The 18,849-nt window shown below is 53.4% G+C and overlaps 1 protein-coding gene and 2 long non-coding RNA genes across 4 annotated transcripts in view; 2 read left to right on the forward strand and 1 right to left on the reverse strand.

Moving 5' to 3' along the window:
- The first annotated feature begins 6,340 nt into the window (after window positions 1-6,340).
- LOC138399656 (uncharacterized) lies at window positions 6,341-16,097 on the forward strand. The gene is made up of 4 exons (XR_011236172.1): window positions 6,341-6,418; window positions 7,228-7,367; window positions 15,273-15,348; window positions 15,754-16,097. It is a non-coding gene; the product is annotated as an uncharacterized lncRNA (long non-coding RNA).
- KCNIP3 (potassium voltage-gated channel interacting protein 3) overlaps window positions 14,431-18,849 on the reverse strand; it is a 71,851-nt gene continuing 67,432 nt past the window's right edge. For both annotated transcript variants that reach the window (XM_069494205.1, XM_069494204.1), the window contains exons 5-8: window positions 16,680-16,787; window positions 16,048-16,152; window positions 15,263-15,325; window positions 14,431-14,517 (exon numbers count right to left, since the gene is read on the reverse strand). In XM_069494205.1, the coding sequence (XP_069350306.1) occupies window positions 14,470-14,517; window positions 15,263-15,325; window positions 16,048-16,152; window positions 16,680-16,787 (324 nt within the window). In that variant the 3' untranslated portion in view covers window positions 14,431-14,469. The remainder of the gene's footprint in view (window positions 14,518-15,262; window positions 15,326-16,047; window positions 16,153-16,679; window positions 16,788-18,849) is intronic.
- On the forward strand, window positions 16,138-18,700 carry LOC138399657 (uncharacterized). The gene is made up of 3 exons (XR_011236174.1): window positions 16,138-16,634; window positions 16,717-16,901; window positions 18,376-18,700. It is a non-coding gene; the product is annotated as an uncharacterized lncRNA (long non-coding RNA).

Below are 18,849 nucleotides of genomic sequence, written 5' to 3' on the forward strand. Positions count from 1 at the left end.
CTCTAGTGGCCCTTCCCAGGTCTCTTGTCAATCTTCCTTGCAAAGTCTCCCACATGAGCTTAGTTCCTGCATGACTCTTAGCTTCCTTATCTCCCACCCACTCCTCATCCTTTCCTAACTTGATTTTTGCCCCCATCTTTCCACTGAAACAAGTCTTGCTCAGTCGCCAATGACTTCCATGGTGCTCAGACCAAAGGACATTTTTTATCCTCACCTCTCAGCAATATTGGCCTCTCTGGGTCATTTCCTCTTGCTTTAAACACTCTCTCCCCACAGCTTTTGTAACAGAGATGACTGGTTGCCCTCCAATATCCCTTCTCCCACTTTTCCTTAGCAGTTAGCTAGATACTTGGCTGCCTAGAATAGAGACTCATTTCTCAGCTGCCCTTGCAGCTACATGCAGCCCTGAGACTAAGTCTGGTTAACAAGATCTAAACAGAAAGATTTGGGAATTAAAGGAATTATTTTAAAAGAATCAGCAGGCTCCTCTTTCCTCCCTCCTGCTGGCTGGAATGTGAATGCGATGGCTGGAGCATGAGCAGCCATATTAGACCTTGCGGTGACAGGCTAAAGATGCCAGGGGCTAGCTAGATTCCTGATGATTGTTGAGCTGCCAAATCAACTCTATGCAGTGCTTTTTTTGGTCTTTTATGCAAGAGAGAGAAAAAATTCTATTTTTTTAAGACACTGTTATTTTGGATCCCTGTTACTTGTAGCCAAACATAGTCTGAACTGATAAGTCTTCTGTCACACAACACTCTCGTGGATTTCTTCCTCTATCTCAGTCTCTTTTTTCAGACTCACCCACGTCTATCCAACCTACAAATGTTGATATCTCTTGAGGCATGTTTCCTACGTCTCTTCTTATTCAGTAAGATCCCCCAAGCAACAGTTTTTGTGCTTGGTGGTTTACTTATCACCTACAGAAAGAAGACTCACAGGTGTACCTCTCCAAAACCCAAACTGTCTATTGGACATCTCCATTTTGTTGTCCCAAAAGCACAGTAAACTCAACATGTTTGAGACTGAACTCATGGTTTTTCCACATCAAATGTGGCCTTCTCTGTCTCAGAGGATGTCGTGACCGTGCACCCAGCTGGAGAGCTCCCAGACCAGAATCCAGTCTTTGCTCTTTCCCCATTCTCACTCCCATTTTCAACTGACCTTCACGTGCTGGCAACCTTACGTCCCCAATTCTTCTGAATCATTAGACTTCTTTCCATCCCAGGCCAAGACATTATTATATCCTGCCTGGTTGCACTCCCACTATGGCCTCTGTGTTGATTTTAAAACATGTCCACAAATGCTTTGACATTCCTTCCATCAATCACTGGTGTCTAATTTCCACCCTTTATTGTGGGCTGAACTCAGCGATTCACGTCTAATGAATAGAGTACGGTGGAATGACTTTGCATTATCTCCAAAGCTAATGTGTTATTCTGCTTGGGCTGCCATAACAAGTACCACTGACTGAAGGGGCTTAAAAAACAGAAATTTATTTTCTGCCAGTTCTGGATGCCAGAAGTCTGAGATCGTGGTGTGGGAAGGTTGAGTTCTCTTGAGGCTTCTCTCCTTGGCTTGTAGAGGGCCACCCTCTTGCTGCCTCTTCACGTGGTTGTCCCTCTGTGCGCACGTGCCCCTGGGGTGTCCTAATTTCTTCTTATAAGGATGCCAGTCAGATTGGATTAGGGCCCACCCTAATGGCCTCATTTTAACTTAATTACCTCTTTAAATTACCCTGTCTCCAAATAGGGTCACATTCTGAGATACTGGGAGTTAGGACTTCAGCATATACATTTTTTTTGGTTGGGGGACAATTCAGCTTATAGCAGCTAGGTAATAAGGTGATACAGCTGCTTCCTGGCTCTTTTGGGACAGCATATCAGTCTGGGAACAACCAGGAGGGAGAAATCACATGGTGATGTGAACAGACTAAGTTTAATAGAGGAAGTATTAACTCTAACAGGGGATTGGAATTATGAGACATTGCCAGTAAGAAGTAAAGAGAACGCTAAAGAATAAAGAAATGTCAGATATAAGGAGCAGCCAAACCCCCAAGATTGGGAAGCACCCAAGGGAGAAGCCCCCATGGTGAGCCCCAGACCTTGCTGGAGATGGCAGAGAGGATGCTGCAGCCTGCCCTCTGGGGCTCACTTGGTACCCACCCTCCAGGGTCCTGGGAACGCTCTTCACAGGGAGTGTTCTGCTGGAAGTGCTCTGCTATAAAACCGCCTGGCCTGGGGGGGAGGGTGCCGGGGGCGCTGCCAGTGCCAGGCACTGCAGGAGGTGGGCACTGGGGAGGCTGCACAGAATGCTGGGGTCTGCCTCGTGAGGAATTCGAGACCAGGAAGCAAAATCCTTTCCTCCTGCAATGCCCCTTCACTGTCCTCTACAGACAAAGCTCCAGTGCCAGCTGGCAAGGAAAAATTATTTTAAAGGCCCCGGACCATTTTCACAGAGTAGGCAAAAAAGGTGAATTTGGAGTTGAGGCAATAAATAGGTAATAGTCTGTTATGGGCTAAATTGTGTCCCCTGCCCCCAAATTCATCAAGTGAAGTCCCAATCCCCAGATCCTTTGGATATGCCTGTATTTGGAGACAGGGCCTTTAAGGAGGTAATTAAGGTAAACTGATATCGTTAGGGTGAGCCCTAATCTAACCTGACTGGTATCTTTATAAAAAGAGGGGATTTATGACAGACACACACCGAGGGAAGACACAGGGAGAAGACGGCTATCTCTAAGCCAAAGACAGAGGCCTCAGAAAGAATCAGGCACAGTCCACCCCTTTGCTCTGCTTTCATATGGGCCTTTCACACACAGTTGACCTCCCGTGCACAGCAGAACAACTCTCTGTTCCTATCTGACCACATGGGGTCATCCTTCTTACAAGTGAAGAACTCCTACCCTTTCCCCAAGAGTCACTGTATCCATCACTGGCATATTAATTACTTCTCAAGTTCAGTAAAAGCCCCTCCTGGATATTCTCTTGCCTAAAATGTAAAGCTAAGTCCCAACAACTTGTATATAAAATAAAAATGGGAAGGAGAGAAAAGCAGCAGATGAAGCATATCCAAATAAACATAGATATAATCAAACAGAAAATATGCAAAGCTACTACAGCTTTCATTTCTGTAATTAATCACAGCGCTATAATTGATATTGATGGCTTCTTTCTTTTACTCTACATTCCGTATTTCCCCTGTCTTCCAAAGAGCCTCAGCTGGTTGGAGTTCTTTACCTAGAGGGGCGACCTAACCTTTCATTCCCAAAAGGTTGAGCCCTTACTCTCTTGCCTTTTGTGGTTGCTGCGGTTTTTCATTAACTTTTACTATTGGGCATGGCGATGCTAGGCAGTGCCCCTGGGAATGAAGCCCTCGGCTCCAGGCATGGTCATTCTTGCCTCTATGGCAGCAACCGTATTCCCCTTGGGACCCAAATTTTCCCTTGGTAATCAGGATCAATCACTTTAGCCAGTAGACCGGCCCTTTCTTGTGCCTGTTCACTCAGTCTTACCTTCCAATGCAGTGCAACTATTCTGTGTCGCCTGGTACTTTGAGTGCTAATATCTCAAACCAGTAGAACTCAAAGTGGCCGGGACAGGAAGCAAAAATTCTGTGAGTGGGTTATTAAATGTAAGAATGAGAGAAGCCACTCTTCTCTTCTGTCCCTTGACTCCTGGATCCATGTATTCTGGCCATGGGGGACACGGCACCACATAGTGGCCTCTGATTCACAGCATATACTGCATTCTGTGAGACATAACCCCACCCTTCAAGATGTTGTCTTCCAACTAGCACCATAGCTGAGTCTCCAGTAAGGTATTCCAACTTCCAGTTAGGTCAGATGCTTCCAGACGATGGAGCAAGTGGTAAGACAGTCACTTACATGGGAACGAGCCTATGGCTGCACTTCCCTGCTGTGCAATGAGCTCCGTGATGAGAAACCATGCAGTGCAGAATGCCAGGACGGTGGCTCAGGTGTTCCATGAGTCCACAGATAATGATGCTGGCAGAGCATTCTGGGCAGGGAAGGCAAATCCATATCCAGGATATATGTCCAGTCAGGGAAAATCTCTGCCCCTTCCATGATGGAGGAGGTTCAATGTAATCGACCTGCCACCAGTGGTCCCCATGGGGCCTGGTGCCGTATCAGGGGCTCAGCATTGATCTCTGCTGTTGGCAGATTGGGCCCTCAGCAGTGGTGTTAGCCAGGTCAGCCTTGGGAAGGGGAAGTCCACGTTGTTGAGACCATGCAGAGATCCCCTTCTTGCCACCATAATTTTGGCCATCTCTCATTCCAGACAACCAAACATGCTGCTCAAAATTCTACCCACTGGGAAGTTTTTTCTTCCCCGCTGACCATCAGAGTCATCCTTGTGTGGGGCTGCCATGCTACAGCTTGTAACGTTTGGGTGGTGTCAGCATATCATGCAGACTCGTCTGTAAATCATGCTTGAGCTTCTCCTTCCTCAGCAAACTGACCCTAACGAGCATACCAGGAAGCCACAGGCATGGACCGGGGGAGAGGAAGCAATGCAACTGGATCTGGTGTCAAAGGAATCTGAGCCACCTGCTCTGGCAACTTAGCTGTACCTTCCACCCCTGCCCAAGCTCGGTCTCTTGTCCACCATTTCCATCTGGTGACAGATTGCTGTTTCCAAAACACCAGCAACACTCCCCAGTGGCTTCCTGCTGCTTGAAGGCGGAGGCCAAAGCATTCAGGGCTCTGCCTCACTCTGCGCTGCCGACTGCTCCCATTTCACCAGCATTTGTGCCTCAGTACTCTGGGTTTCAGCCACCTCAATCCATCCTCAGCCCCTGGCCCTGCCCAAAGATCTCAAGGAACCACGAGCTTCATCTTCATGGTCATGACATTGGGTGTAAATTTATATACTCTTTTGTATGACTCAATTTATTAATGTCTCATCTCTAAGAAATTATAGGCTCCACAAGGGAAGAGTTTGCAATTTTTTTGCTATTTTATCTTTTTATCTCCATTCCCTAGCATGGTGTTGAGTGCACATGTTTTTTTTTTTTTTTTATTGTTGTTTTTGTTGTTTGTTTGTTTTGTTTTAATGAATTAATGAATGAAGCAATGGGCAGGTGGGGGTGGGATGCCCCTCCTTTCTTTCTTGTTGCTTTTTTCCACATACACAGGGGCAGCAGGAGGAGAAGGTTTGGGATGGGGACAAGAACGAGACCAGTGATGCCTCCCTTTTGGCCCCCTTTGTGCGTGACAAACTGCTGCTGGGGCTGGGAAAGTTTGTCAATAAAGCAAGGCATTTGCGGATTTCGCAGTCCCAGTTGGCTGTCAGGGACTGGCTGATGATCTGCTCCTTGGGGCCTTATTTTTAGTTTCTGGATGTTTTACTGTATTTGGTGATTTTTAAAAACTGGGAAGAAGTGCTGCCAGACACAGCCAGAAGAGCCCGGAGAGGAAAGTGGATGGAGGAGGGGCCAGGCTGGGGGTGGGAGTGTGTGGGGTGCTGCTCAGGCCCAGGCCCCCTACAGTGCAGGCAGCCCCCAGAGATGTTTCAAAGGGACTTTGACCCTGGTGCTGCCTGAGAGCTGGCCCCATGACCCAGCAGGCTCAGGGCCCTGTGGCCTTACCCCACCCTGGGAACCCTGCCCGGGCCTCCCTCCCTGTGACCTTCACTTCAGCAGCATTTACTGAACACTCCCTTCCTCCGTGTGTGCCAGCCACCCTGCCAGTCCCAGGGACCCAGGGCTGAAGGCCGTGGCTCCCGCATGCAAGGCGCCCACACTCTGGCAGCGGAGACAGCACTGGGCGTGTTGGCCCCTGGCCCCTTCCTTCAGGGCCTGCGGGAGTCTGGAAGGCACATTCATCGCCCTACAGCTGACCTGGACACTGGGGCCCACAGCAGTTGAGACTTTCCCAGCTAAAAGTGCTGAACATCTGGTTCCAACTGGCTTAACAGGTGGGACGGGTGGAGATACTGTCAGTGGCTGGAATAAGTGAAAAGTCCAGAGTTTGGGAGGGGGTTGCTAAAGGTGCAGTTGGACGGCCGACAGCACCCCCCCCGTACCCCCCCCCCCGCATCTGTGTACTCTCTCCATCCCTCAGTGGGGACTTCCTCTGTGCTGGCTTCACTGCCCTGGCTCCTTGAAGTGACACAGTGGCAGCGACACAATGGCAGCAACAGCTGTAGCACTCACACTCCCTCAGCTCCAGGGAGCGCAGAGGAGAGAGCATCTCTTCCCAGCATTCCCAGCATATGTCCCCATGGGCCTCACTGGCTGTGATCAGGTCACAGTTGGTTGTGCCCACCCTCAACCAATCACTACGGCCCGGGAGAGGCAGTGCAGCTCTTGGCTTGGACCTGGCCTTGCTCTTTTCCGTCGGTGGCGAGGGCGAGCTCAAGGCCTCTCAGATGGAGAGCGGAGGAAGGATGCCCAGGCGAGGCTGGGGGCTGCTGCCAGGAGAGGGCAGGGGCTGCGAAGCAGAAGGCTGCGGTCCAGTCAGGTGGCCTTCCTCTTTACTTTCATGGTGCCTGAGGACATCGGCGAGAGAGAAGTTCCTGGAGGCCTTTCATTGAAAGGGGAATGGAGGGGCCATCTCAGGCGGAGGGATGCGTGGACACACATCCTGCATCCCTGAGAAGGTTCCATAATATTCGAAGCCAGCCAAGAGAGCTGAACCGAGGGGACTCTGTGCACGGGTCAGGGGCGGGAGCAAAGGCAGGTGTGGCCGGGGCCGGGAGCAGAGAACAGAAAGGTACACAGCAGTCGGCAGGGAGCCCAGTGCTAAGAGTGATGGCCCTCAGTGGTTCGTGGTAGTCAGGACAGCTTGGTGGCTTGGACGGTCCTCTGACTGGTGCTACTGCTGTCCAGGAGAGTGTGCGCTCAGGTGCCACTCCGGAGGAGCCTGACTCCCTTCCAGGGCCTTCCGGGGCCTTCCTGGCAGGCCCACTGCCAGGACACTACCTCTTCTTGGGGACTGCTCAGCTCTGGCCAGGGGCTAACTAGACCTGTAACCTCTCGTAGATATAAGAGATGTTCCCATGTGAGTGGGGGGCCGTGCGGGTGGGGCGGGGAGAGTTTCTTCCAGATGACCTCATCTCAGGCCTGCTCAGGCACGGGGTTACTCCTGGCCACACTGGCTCTGGCATAGCCCACAGGCCCCTTCCTGGTGCGCACTGGGTCCCCCCTTCCCCCACCTGTCCCCCACTCTCCCAATCTCTGACCCCTGCAGGGCTCACTTTGCAGGAGCTGGACTCTGCACGTTCCCTTTACCAGCCGGCTCGGACAAAGTCCAGATGATCGTAGCTGGCCCATGCGAGACAGTGATTTCCTTCCCAGGGTGGCTGGCCCTTGGTACTCCCCCAACCCAAGCTGCTAGGGCCCAGGTGAGTGGGCAGGGGCCGAGGGAGGGCTCAGTACTTGCTCTGGGCTGACAGCAGTGCCCATGGGCTTGGGGGATTGTCTGGGATGGAGAAAGTTGCTGAAGGCAATGGAAGGAACAAGGGGCCACATCCAGGATGCCAGACCCAGGGTGAGGAGGTCCTCAGCAGGAGGACTCAAGCCTTACTCACTCGGTACCTGGCTCCTCCCTGGGACATGTCCAAGGGAAGGCAGGACAGGTGAAGGGGAACAGGGCTCCCAGCAATCCAGATACACACCATAAACACTCCGTACACTAAGGAAGGCTCCTTCATTCCTAACTTTGAGCAGGCTCACTCTTGTTCCAATCACAGTTCTATGGGAAGTCCAAGTCCTCTAGCAATTATCCCCGCCAAGCATGGCACCCCTAACCTGTGCCCCATGGTAACTTCCCTTGTCGCCTGAATTACCACCTGGGACTTTTCTTCTTGCCTTCTGGTATCCCCACAAGACTTGAATTTCTGTACAGCGGAGACTGTGGCTTATTCACTGTGGTCTCCTCATGACGCAGCCATGGCCGGTGGGTGGAAAGTGTTCCATAAGTGTAGAACGGTGCTCTCTTAGTTTAGACCTAGGCACTTGGAGCAGGAAAGGGGATTACAGTAGGGTACCACCTGGTGTGGAGAAGACAGAAACCCCACGCAAAGCAGACGTGCAGTGATTAGAAGCTCACGGAGGGCAAATGCCCCTGCAACCTCGCGAGCCTCCGAGGCAGTGAACTTGAAGGACACTGTTGGTGCTCCTGAGGGCTCCAGGCCACCGAGCAAAGGTTAGAGATACGAGAGTACCGAGATATTGCAAGAAAATCTCCACCTCCAAGGGAGGAGGGGCAGGGTCCGGCTGTTTCAAAGTTCATCTCTGTGAGAATCGCACCCTCAGCTGTTTGAAACCTGCCGTGCAGCATGCCTCGTTCCCGGGGTCCTGACAGACCACTGTCTCCCTCTGGCCTCCTGGACCCGTGGCCTGTGAAGGGTGTACGTGGGGTTCTCAAGCTGTGTTCAGGATTTAGCGGAGTCTAATGGGCTATGTGGCTGAGTGGTTACGTGTGCCCTAGTTAACAAAGCAGGAGGGCACTCACTGCGCCCTTCTCCCCGGCACCCGGCTCGGCGCCCTCTGGGTGCGCTTGTGGAATTGCTACTGGGTACATTTAGTTTTTGGGGGCAAACCATATGGGGAATGAGGCAGAAACAGGGAAGTGCCTCTGGGGCTACGAAGGAAACGACAAAGAGAAGCAGCTTCTCTGCCGAGGAGCCTCCTCTGGGACCCGAATGCAGCAAAGAGGTGACGGGGCCCGTGTGTGGGGAGTCGCCCCCTGGTGGTCAGGCAGGGGCACAGCATTTGGAACCACAGTAAAGCCTCATGTGGACGAGAAGACAAACGCGGGATCTTCTAAATCAGTGGCTGTTTCCCTGGAAAGTGCCACAGGGCACAATGGGAGGGGGTGTGGGCACGTTAGCCAACGTCTCTGGCCCTCGCTCTGCCCATTCTGTGCTATCTGGTGCCAAGGGGCCTCCTGAATAGGGCCCTCGAGAGGTGAACGTGTGAGGCCGGGCCCTCTCTTCCGTCTGGGGCAGGTCAGCTCCGCGCAGGGCCAGTTGCCCGCGGGGCCTGACTAGCAGGGACCGCCCGCCCCTCCTCCGCCAGCTGGGCGCCAAGTGGGCCTTGCGGTCACCAGCAAAAGTGAGGACCGTCGCGGATTTATCTCCAAGACCTGGAAACGCCTTCTGAAATATCTGTCCTTTCTCTGATGGCTTATTGCTGTCCGTCACCCTTCTATGGAAAGGGGAAATACACAGGAAAACGTCAGTGGATCGGAAGGAAGGATGCTCACGTTTATTAAGAGGCTAGTAAATATGCATATTGAGTCATCATAACAGTGCTATCGGGGGATTTTTTTTTTTTTTTTTTTTTTTGCTTATTTTACAGGTAAAGGAAACTGAAGCTCAGCAAGGTAAACTGACATGCTCAAGATGACACAGAAAGTTCCACATTAGAAGCATGGGCCCTACACCCTACATGTCACAAGGCCTTAGAGGCATGGCATGTGTTAACCAGTTGTTGGGGATGTGTACTGGGGACATAGCTGTTCTGTACCCTCAGGGCAGGGTGGAAGGGAGAAGGACTCACTCAACCCCACCCACCACCCTGTGCAGCCCTTGGTCCCTTCTTGCCCAGACTTCTGTGTGGGAGTGACATGACCCTGGCACCCAGAGCTGATTGGACCAGCTCTGACATCTATCCCAAGGGCAGCCAATCCATAGGCTGGCCAGAGCTTGGCAGGGGAGAAGCCACACCCAGTAGAAAGGGCAGTCTTCACACCCCACGGGTTCCTCTAGGGGCAATGAGAGTGTTCCCTCCAGAGAAAGAGGAGCACTGGTAGCAGGAAGACACTGCACGTGACAGAGAAGCAGAGAGAGAGAGAGAGAGAGAGAGAGAGAGAGAGCGCGAGCAGCCATGTTTCACAGAAGCAGTGCTTGGGGCAGGGAATGCTCTGCTCCCCTACACCAGCCCAAAAAGATGGCCCAAGCCTGTTGTTGGAACTGGGTTTGGTACCTGAACGTTCTGTGCTCATTTCAGCCTTGTTCTGTAATGCAGACTCTCCTTGTGCCTGTTTTACAGATGAGCAAACTGAGACACAGAGAAATCTGTGTAACTTGCCCAAGACTGTAGAGCTGGTGAATGGTGAGCTGGGGTTTGAGTTCCCGCAGACTGGCTTCTGAGCCTTGTGACTATGTCACAAGGGCACGTGGGGAGCTGCTAGCTATCCTGGGTGCTTGAGGCCGATTCAGGGTCCTTTAGGATCACCTCATAGTCCTCATTTTAGATCCCATTCATCTCTCTTCTGTCTAGTAGGACCACTTGCAAGGTGTCAAGCATACTTGTCACCTTCTTGCCCCGGGAATCTGCTTAGGCTGAGTTTTCAGCCACAAACAAGCCCCTGCCGACTGTTCTTCAAGCCCCTACTTCCCCAGGCTGAAGTGAATCCTCCCTCTTCTGTGCTCTACTTACAATGTTTAAAGGAGACATGATAGTCTGTTCTATCCCAGTCATTTCTCACTCTGAGACCCCCACCACCAGCCCACCTGATGCAGAAAGAGCTCAGGCTTGGTCAAGGTACCCTACACCTACAGGCACAGTTCTGATGTCCGCTGACTACTGCCTGACTTTAAAGGGGAAGCTTCCAGCTTTCACACTTATGTCTTACGTTTGCTTTGGAGACCTATCATCAGCATAAGGAAGTTCTCTTCTACTTCTAATTTTTATCATAAATGGGTGTTTAATGTTTTCAGTGCTTTCTCTGTATCTAATGTGATGATCATAAGGTTTTTTTCATTTAATTTGTTGTTCCAGTATCTACTTCTGTATAAAAACCTCACCAAAATGGAGTGGCTTCATGTGACATTTACTGGGTGATCATTCTGCAGTTGGGGCATGGTTCAGCAGGGACAGCTTGACTCTGCGCGCTCAGCGTCAGCTGGAACGGCTCAAAGCCAGAGCACTGGAATCACTGAAGAGTGATCACACGCCTGATAGTTGATGCTGCTGGCTATAAGCTGGCACATCAGTGGGGACTGTTGGCAGGAACACTTACATGTGGTCTCTTCATGTGGGCTTCCTCACAATATGGTGGCTGGGTTCCCAAAGGCAAATGTCCTAAGAGAGAACCAGGCAGAAGCCACACCGCCTTTGATGACCTAGCCTCAGAAGCCAAGCAGCATCACTTCCGCCACATTCTATGCATCCAGATGGTTACACAGAGTCCTACTGAGTTGCAGGGGTAGGGGGAACGAGACTCCATCTCTTGATGAGGGAGTGATAAGTCGGGCTAGAAATACTGCAGTGGCTACTATTGGAGATAATACTGGTTTTTCTTTTTTACTGTTTTTGCGAGCAACATTGCATTTCTTTAAAATTTTACCTTAAAAAGGCTAAATCTTATCAGTTTCTTTCCTCCTTCCAAGTAACACACATACCCCTAACTTAAATACTACTGTTTCCATGCATTTTATCTTTTGTTTCTAATTTATTTAATCCCACAAGGGATTTTCATACAATCAGTGTTTATGTTTAGACTTACTTCATAGTTACTGCTGTCTATACTCTTCATTCTTCATGCATCTCAGACCTTTCAGCTGACAGATTGCCTGGCTTCCACTGAAGTAAATCCTTTGGAATTTTCTTTAGTGAGTATGTATTGGTAGCAAACTCTAGATCTAAAGTTATTTTTGTCTGAAAACTTTTTTACTTTGCTTGGTATAAAATTCTAGGTTGGCAGTTATTTTCTTTCAACAAATCGAAGATATCATTCCACTGTCTTTTAGCGTCATTGTAACTGATGAGATGTCAGCTGCCAATGTGTTGCTGCTCTTTTCTCTCCAGCTGCCTTTGTGATCTGTCTTTGGTGGTATCTGCGGTGTTCTGCAATTTCACTGTACTATGTCTAGGGGAGAGTTTTCTTTATCTTGCCTGCTTAGAACTTGTTTGAATTTCTTAACTCCGTGAACTGGTGAGGGAAGGGAACTCTCCTCTTCCCTCCCCCCAGGCTGTCATTTCTTGCCCCTCCTCTGGCATAATCCTCACAAAGTTTATAATTTTGATAATAAACACTGAGAAAGGATGATATGTTCAGGCAAATTCTGCTTCCCTGTGTCCTGTGACCCTCACCCTTCAGCGAAGGGGACAACCCAGAATGACCTGGAACTGGGAAGGAAAAATTATCCGAGGATGAAGTACACATGGCACCTCAAGAAATCACCCCGCCCCACTGGCTTTACATACAGTCTCCTCCAGGACTGGAGCTTCTCATAAAGGCTCCTGAGGGTGACTGTGTGCATTTCTTCCTGGCTCAGCCTCAGTGAGATCACACTGGGAGCCTGAGAATTTCAAGGGCAGTCCCTCCCCCCAGAGCCAGCTGTCAAGCATTTACCAGCATAGCACTGGGCAGGAGCCACGGCTAATAGCAGCAGGGATGGGAAAGGCTGGAAGTTCAGAGTCAGGATAAAGCCAACAGGAGTCCCTCTCCTTTGTCAAGTTTGTTTTATTAAAATATACAGGACTGAATATTGGTGGGCACTGAGAACAGGAACCACCCTCCCAGGCCATGGCCAGGGGAGACGCTTCTGCCATGCAGACATGCGGCCAGTCCTCGTCCCAGCATGGGAGGCAGACCCCTCCTGGTTGGCTGTACAGCCAGTCTGACTCTGCGGCCCTGGCCCCTTAGAAGCAGAGTGACACCAGCTGGGAGGGCTGGGCGGCGGGTGAGGGGACGGGGAGATGATCCCTGAGCCAGGGAAAGCTGATGCCCTCCTGGAGGAGGGGAGATGGGTGTCAGTGCAGCTCCGAGGGGGAGGCCCACCTGCGTGTGGGTGCCAAGGGGCCCACACAGCCTCTGTCATCCCACCGTTCCTCCAAGGGCTCTGCTCACCCGGGGGGCTAGCCTCCTTGGGGTGCCCAGGGACTCCTGGGGCCAGTCCTGAGCAGAGCTGGGGTGGCCACTGATGGAATGTATCATGTGGGAATGTTCCTGGGAGGGCCCGTGCTGCCGGGGACTGGGTTCCTTCTCTGCGAGGCCTGGGCAGGTGGGAGCAGCATCTCTCTCCTGGAAGTTTCTGTTGGCCCGCAGCCCAGCCACAGACCCCTCCCCCCCAGCCCTCACTGTTGGTTCCGGCTTCGGGCTGGCGTCGGAGTCCATTCCCAGAGCTGAACCCAGCCAAGCAGAGTCCCTGGGGTTTGTGCTTTTGAATGTTGGTAGGCTGGGCTGTGCTGGGCTGGCCTTCAAGTCCCCACTGCTCTGAGGCACAGAATGGAACCCTCAGGCTTCTTCCCCAGGGCCACCTATATCGGGGCTGCTGGGACCCAGGCATCAGCCTACCAGGAGGGCGTGGCCTCTGCAAAGTGGAGTGTCCCTGGCTCCCTTTGGGCTGTAGCCTGAGTTGCTGGGGATGCTTGTGCTTTTTTTCCAGGATTGGGGTGAGCCCAGGCAGAGGGATGACCACACTGCTTCAGGAGAGGCGCCCAGCCAAGCAAGACAGGAGCGGGGAGGGGAAGGAGGAGGGAGGAGCCCCTTCCCAGGCCCCTCAGAGCATTGCCCCCGGGCTCCCTGGCTGCCAGTCCCTGAGCCATGTGACCTCCTAGGACCTAGGAGGACCTTGGGGAGAACAGTCTGGTGCTAGAGAGTGTGGACAGCCCCACCCACCGTTCCTACTGAGCCAGGATTGGGGCAAGGGAAGGCTTCTCCACCCCTCCTCGCCTCTGTGGGGTTGGCAAGAAGTCACCTCAGATTCACCATCAAGAAACCCAAACCCTGAGCTTGAAAGGCCCTCCCTTCCTGGACAGAGGGAGAATGGAGCTCAGTGGCCCCTCACCACCCAGGCTTGCCCATAGTGAATGGCCTGGGACAGGCCCCGGCTCTCCCAGGTCAGGGGTCAAGGGACCCGGGCCCCCAGGGAAGCATCTCCAGAAAGCAGCAGGCTCAGCCTCCATCACACCCCTTTCCTGGTCAGAACTCCCCTGACCCCAGCTGGCCCTTCCAGGGTCCTGTGGTGAGGGGATTTCTAGAAGCGTAGGTCAGTCGGCAGGAAGTGGCTAGGGGGAGAGGCTAGAGAGTCCCAGAGCCACCCCACTGTGGGGAAAGCAGGGTGGAGGAGGAAGGGTGAGGTGGGCCCACAGGAGGGGGCTTTGCTTTGGAGGCTGGACCCTCCCCTGCAGGGACACTTGAGCCCCTCCTGGTGACATCTAGTGGCCAGTGGCCTGCAGGCCTGTTCTTTCAGCTGCCCACCCAGAGGCAGCCTTGCCCCGCTGGCCTGGGGAGGGCTGGCTGGGGCCGTGCAGCTCTGGTCACGTGGACTCAGCTCCTAGCCAGACTCAGCCCCTCCCGGACCTCTGTTCCCCTCTGTCAGACCAGAGGAATGTGTGTGTGTGTGTGTGTGTGTGTGTGTGTATGTGTCTGGAGCAAACTGTTCACTTTCAAATACATTTTAAAAAATGTTTCTCATGGAGGCTGCTCCTGGCAGGATTGAGGTTACTTGGGGGTGAGGTGGCAGTGGCCCCCAGCCCCCTGCTCATGTCCTAGATGACATTCTCGAACAGCTGCATGGAGCTCATGATGTTCTCATCCTGCATGGAGAGAGAAGGAGGAGAGGCCTGTCGAGTGCTGGGGGACAGGGGTGGGGGATGGTCTCCAAATCCACCCCCACTTGGGGTCTCCAAATCCACCCCACAGGGACTTGGACCCTGCAGTGACAGCTCTGTCTGTCTCACTGGGTAGATGGGGGAGCAGAGAAGTTGGGCAGCTGGTCTGGGGCCCCAGCTGGTAAGGCACGGCCTGTCTTCTCCCCACACCTGACTGCAAGCCCCCCTGGTGACTGTCTGATGGACAAAGGCCTCCCTGGCTGGGCACCCAGTGGAGGCCGGGGGTACTGAGGCTGCCCTGGGAGTGAGGCAGAGGTAGGGCCCATGGCGGCCCTGCGTCCTGTCCCCCAAGGGTGCTCCACAGAGCAGGCCAGCAGCAATGTTGGGGAGGCTCTGGGTGCCTTTCCCCAGAGTGACCCCTCCTCAATCACCCTCCCTCTGGCCCCACGTCTGACCCTTTCTGACTCGAGGTGCTACAGGGCGGGGCTGAGGGAGGGTCTGTGGGGAGAGGGGGTGGCTGTGGGCTGGCAGGAGTGGGCGAGAGCAGAGAGGGGATGGACTCAGACAAAAGAGTGAGGCCAGAGCTTGGATGCAGTGCCCAGGAGGTGGGGTGGGCCCAAGGACAGCTGCAGGGGCAGGAGTGGGCAGGGGGCGGGGTGGGACGCGTCAACCACCCTCCTCCTCGCAGAGCCTGAGAGGACTGTGTGCCCAGCCTCCTGGAGCCACCTACCTTCTGACAGGTCTCCAGGAACTCGTCAATGGTCACCACCCCGTCCTGATTCCGGTCCATTTTCTGTAACCCAAGCCACACCCAAGGTGAGTCTGTGCCCCACCAGGGATGGCCCCCGCCCCTGGCCTGAGGATGTGGCAGTGGATGGATGGGCTCCCTCCACCTGACTCGTCCCCTCTGCCCCTGCCTTGGATCCAGGCCACATAAAGTGCCTTCCCTAGCACCTCCCACCCCCTGGTTGGCCCCTCTAGCATCTCCCCAGTCTGCCCCCCTCAGCCACTTCCCTGAGCCTACCTGGGCTTATGCTTCCCAGAATCTGTCCCCATGCTCACCTGACCCCTCATCTCCCCGACAGGAGGGCAGATGGAGCAACTGAGTCACAGGATGGCCACAAGTCTAGGGGGGCCCCCAGCAAGTGGGAGGCAGAGCCTCAGCCCCTCTAGTCCCCACAGCCCCAGGGCAAAGGCAACCCAACCCTGCTGTTCCCGCAGAGCGTTGCCCTGGAAGAGCTGGGGACACCCTCTGGAGGCCCCAATCCGGTGTGGGCTGCCTGGAAATCACCAGCCCCAGCCTGCCCTGAGCCGAGCTTCAGCGGAGCAGGGCGGTGGTTTAACTCGCTTCTCCGGCAGCTCTGACAACCTGCCAGGTTGGAGAGGCAGGCTGACCCCCTCGTGGGAGGCGGAGGCTCAGGGAGGGCAAGGGGCTTGCCCAGGGTTGCCCCAGGGGCAGGGGCCCCTTCCTCCGCAGGGCTCCCCTTCCCCACGGCAGGGGCTGAGCTCGCTCACCTGGAAGAACCGCTCCACGTGCTCCATGGGCGCGTCCTCCCGCAGGATGGGGTAGGTGTGGCGGCCCATCATGTCGTAGATGGACTTCATGATGGCCAGCATTTCCTGGGGGGAGGGAGCCGCATGACGGGGCGGAAGGCCACCGCCAGGGCAGGGGTTGAGTGAGCGAGAGGGGCCGAGCGAGCTGGAGAGGGGAGCTTCCGACTCTCTAAGTTTATCTCCAAAACAGGCTCGAGATAGATTTTTATGTGCTAATCTTCAAAATTTGAAACTGTAACAAGTACTTCAAATACAAAAAAATGCCTGGGACAAACAAAACCTGTTTGTGGGCCAGTATGGCGAGGGTGCCCATCTGCCCCCTGCCTTAAGGGACAACACTGGCCTCCCTCACTTGGTGGGGGCTGCGGCCAGGACCCCGGCTTGTCCACTCGGGTCTCCCCAGGCCCTCTCCGTGAGAAAGGACGGCCAGAGAACACTTGCTGGCTGGACCGAGATGTGTGGTGTGGGGCACACGAGCCCATGCTCGATACCCAGGCGTCCAGGACCGAGAGCACAGGGGAGGAGAGCCTGCCGGCTGCTGCCCCAGGGCCAGGCTGAGTCGCGTCTCTGGACAGGGAGGGGAGGAGGGGTACCTCTTTGGTGATGTAGCCATCTTTGTTAATGTCGTAGAGATTAAAGGCCCACTTGAGCTTCTCGTGGACTGTTCCTCGCAGCAGGATGGAGAGCCCGACCACAAAGTCCTAGGGAGGAAAGGGCGGGGGAGGAGTGTCAACCCAGTGCCCAGATTCAATTTCCAGGTCGCTGTGTGGCTTCCACTGAAATTCACACCTCCACAGGTGGAGCCTCCGTACCAGGTAGGCGGATGTCCATTCAGGTCAGTATGAGGTGAGCGTGTGCATGGGTGTGTGAGTGCACATGTATGCATGCACGGGTGTGTACCTACGTGTCTGTGTGTGCGTGTGTGTGTGTGAGTTGTGTGCCTGCGTGTGTGCGGATGTGCCTGGGGGTGTGCGTGTGTGCGTGCGTGGCAGGGGTGGCGTGGGAGCTGATACTGATCTCAGACAAAGATATTGAAATACATGGTGGCTTAGCCTCATTTAATGCATTGCTGCTGACAGAGGCCTGAGCCTGCTCTTTTAACAAACGGGGTCTCCTTTTAGTTTACCAAGCGCCTGTGTGTCAGAGGTGCTTGAAAACTTTCGGCTTGAAAAGCTAGACTAACAGTGCTCAACTCCTGAGTCACGACATGCTGTGTGTGGCCATCACCTCTGGCCTGTGACTAATTTATTACTAATGCGACAAAACAGGACTGTCCAAATGGTTTCCATGTGAAAACTTCAACCGTTTTGTTATAGTGGTTGCTGGAAAGCAGCTCCTTCCCGCACGTCCCAAAGATGTGAAGGCTGAGCCCCCCTGCCCCACGGGGAAGGCAGCGGAAAAGCTGTCCCCAGCCGTGGGTGGAGCATGGCCGGGCTGCAGAGGGGCCGAGTCTCCCTCAAGTGGTGGATTTTCTGGATCTGAGGAAGCCTGTCCCATGGGACAGGGAGACAAAGGGAAACAGAGAAAAGCTATCTGGAAGAAACAAAAATTATTCCAGGAGAAAAAACTTAACGAAAACTATCAGATTCACAGGTTAGAGATCTTGTATCCTTAAAATAAGAATAGGATACCATTAGAAAAAAGGAGTCATTGGAAACAGGAAAGAGCTCTGGGGAGTTAAAAATAAGGAAGCAAAATGACAGACTTAGAAGGGTTGGGAGAGCAGACGGAATCTTCCACGGGGTGGAACGAGAGGGCAAAGAGCTGTAGAATAGGAGAGAGGAGAGGACAGCAACGGGCACGCTCCTCAGGGGACTGGCATGACGCAGGAGTTCCAGGAGGACCCTGGGACGACAGTGGAAGGCAGGCTGAAGAAACTGTGAAAGAAGATTGCCCAGAGTGGGAGGCCAAGATTCCAGGGTTTACCACCGGCCAGGCATGACGCATGAAAACAGCTGTAGTTTAGCCCAAGGGCACAGATCATGGTGCAATTTCAGAAAAACTGGGTGCAAAGAGAGGCTCCTACAAGCTTCCAGAGAGAAAAGCAAGGCCAAACAGAAAAAGCAAAAGCAGGTCCCATTCACAAAGTCAGAAGCAGCAGCTGTACCCGTTCTGCAGTGACGCTGGGGGCAGGAAGCCAAGGGAACGGTGCCACCGTCACTCTGCAGGAGAACAACTTCCCAAGGGAGTTCTGGTCCCTACAGTGCATCAAGCAAGAGTAAGAACACAATAAAGATACTTCCAGATACCCAAAGGCTCAAAAGTTACATCCCACGTACTCTTTCATAGGACGCTGCTGGAAGGCGTGCCCCTGGACAGAGAGCAAGAGCGGAAGATGAGGGGCTCCAGAACCAGGGGCCCTAGCCCAGGAGAGGGAGGAAGAGGCCCCTGAGGGCACCCAGGCCCGACAGAGGATGGAGCCATGGGGGGCTGGGGAGGTGTCCCCAGGGAGACAACAGACAGGAGGTTCAGACGACTGGAGAAGGACCCAGCTTACATGAATGATGAGGTCATAGAAAACTAGGCAAATGAAAATTCAGGACAAACGTTAACTGTAGGCAAAGGACAGGAAAACATAATGATGGTTCATGGTAATTACTATGTGTCTTGTCTCTATGAATATTAAAAAAAAGATTGGGGTTATTGCAAACATCGGTAAGCCGATCTGACTTTGCATTTTAAGGGTATGTTGGAAGGTTCTGAGGCCTGGCAGTGAGGAGGGCTGAGTGTCCTCCAGGTCAGATTCTGCACCCCCTGCCCCTG

Source organism: Eulemur rufifrons, chromosome 19, assembly GCF_041146395.1.
Source record: "Eulemur rufifrons isolate Redbay chromosome 19, OSU_ERuf_1, whole genome shotgun sequence".
NCBI classification, from domain to species: Eukaryota; Metazoa; Chordata; class Mammalia; order Primates; family Lemuridae; genus Eulemur; species Eulemur rufifrons.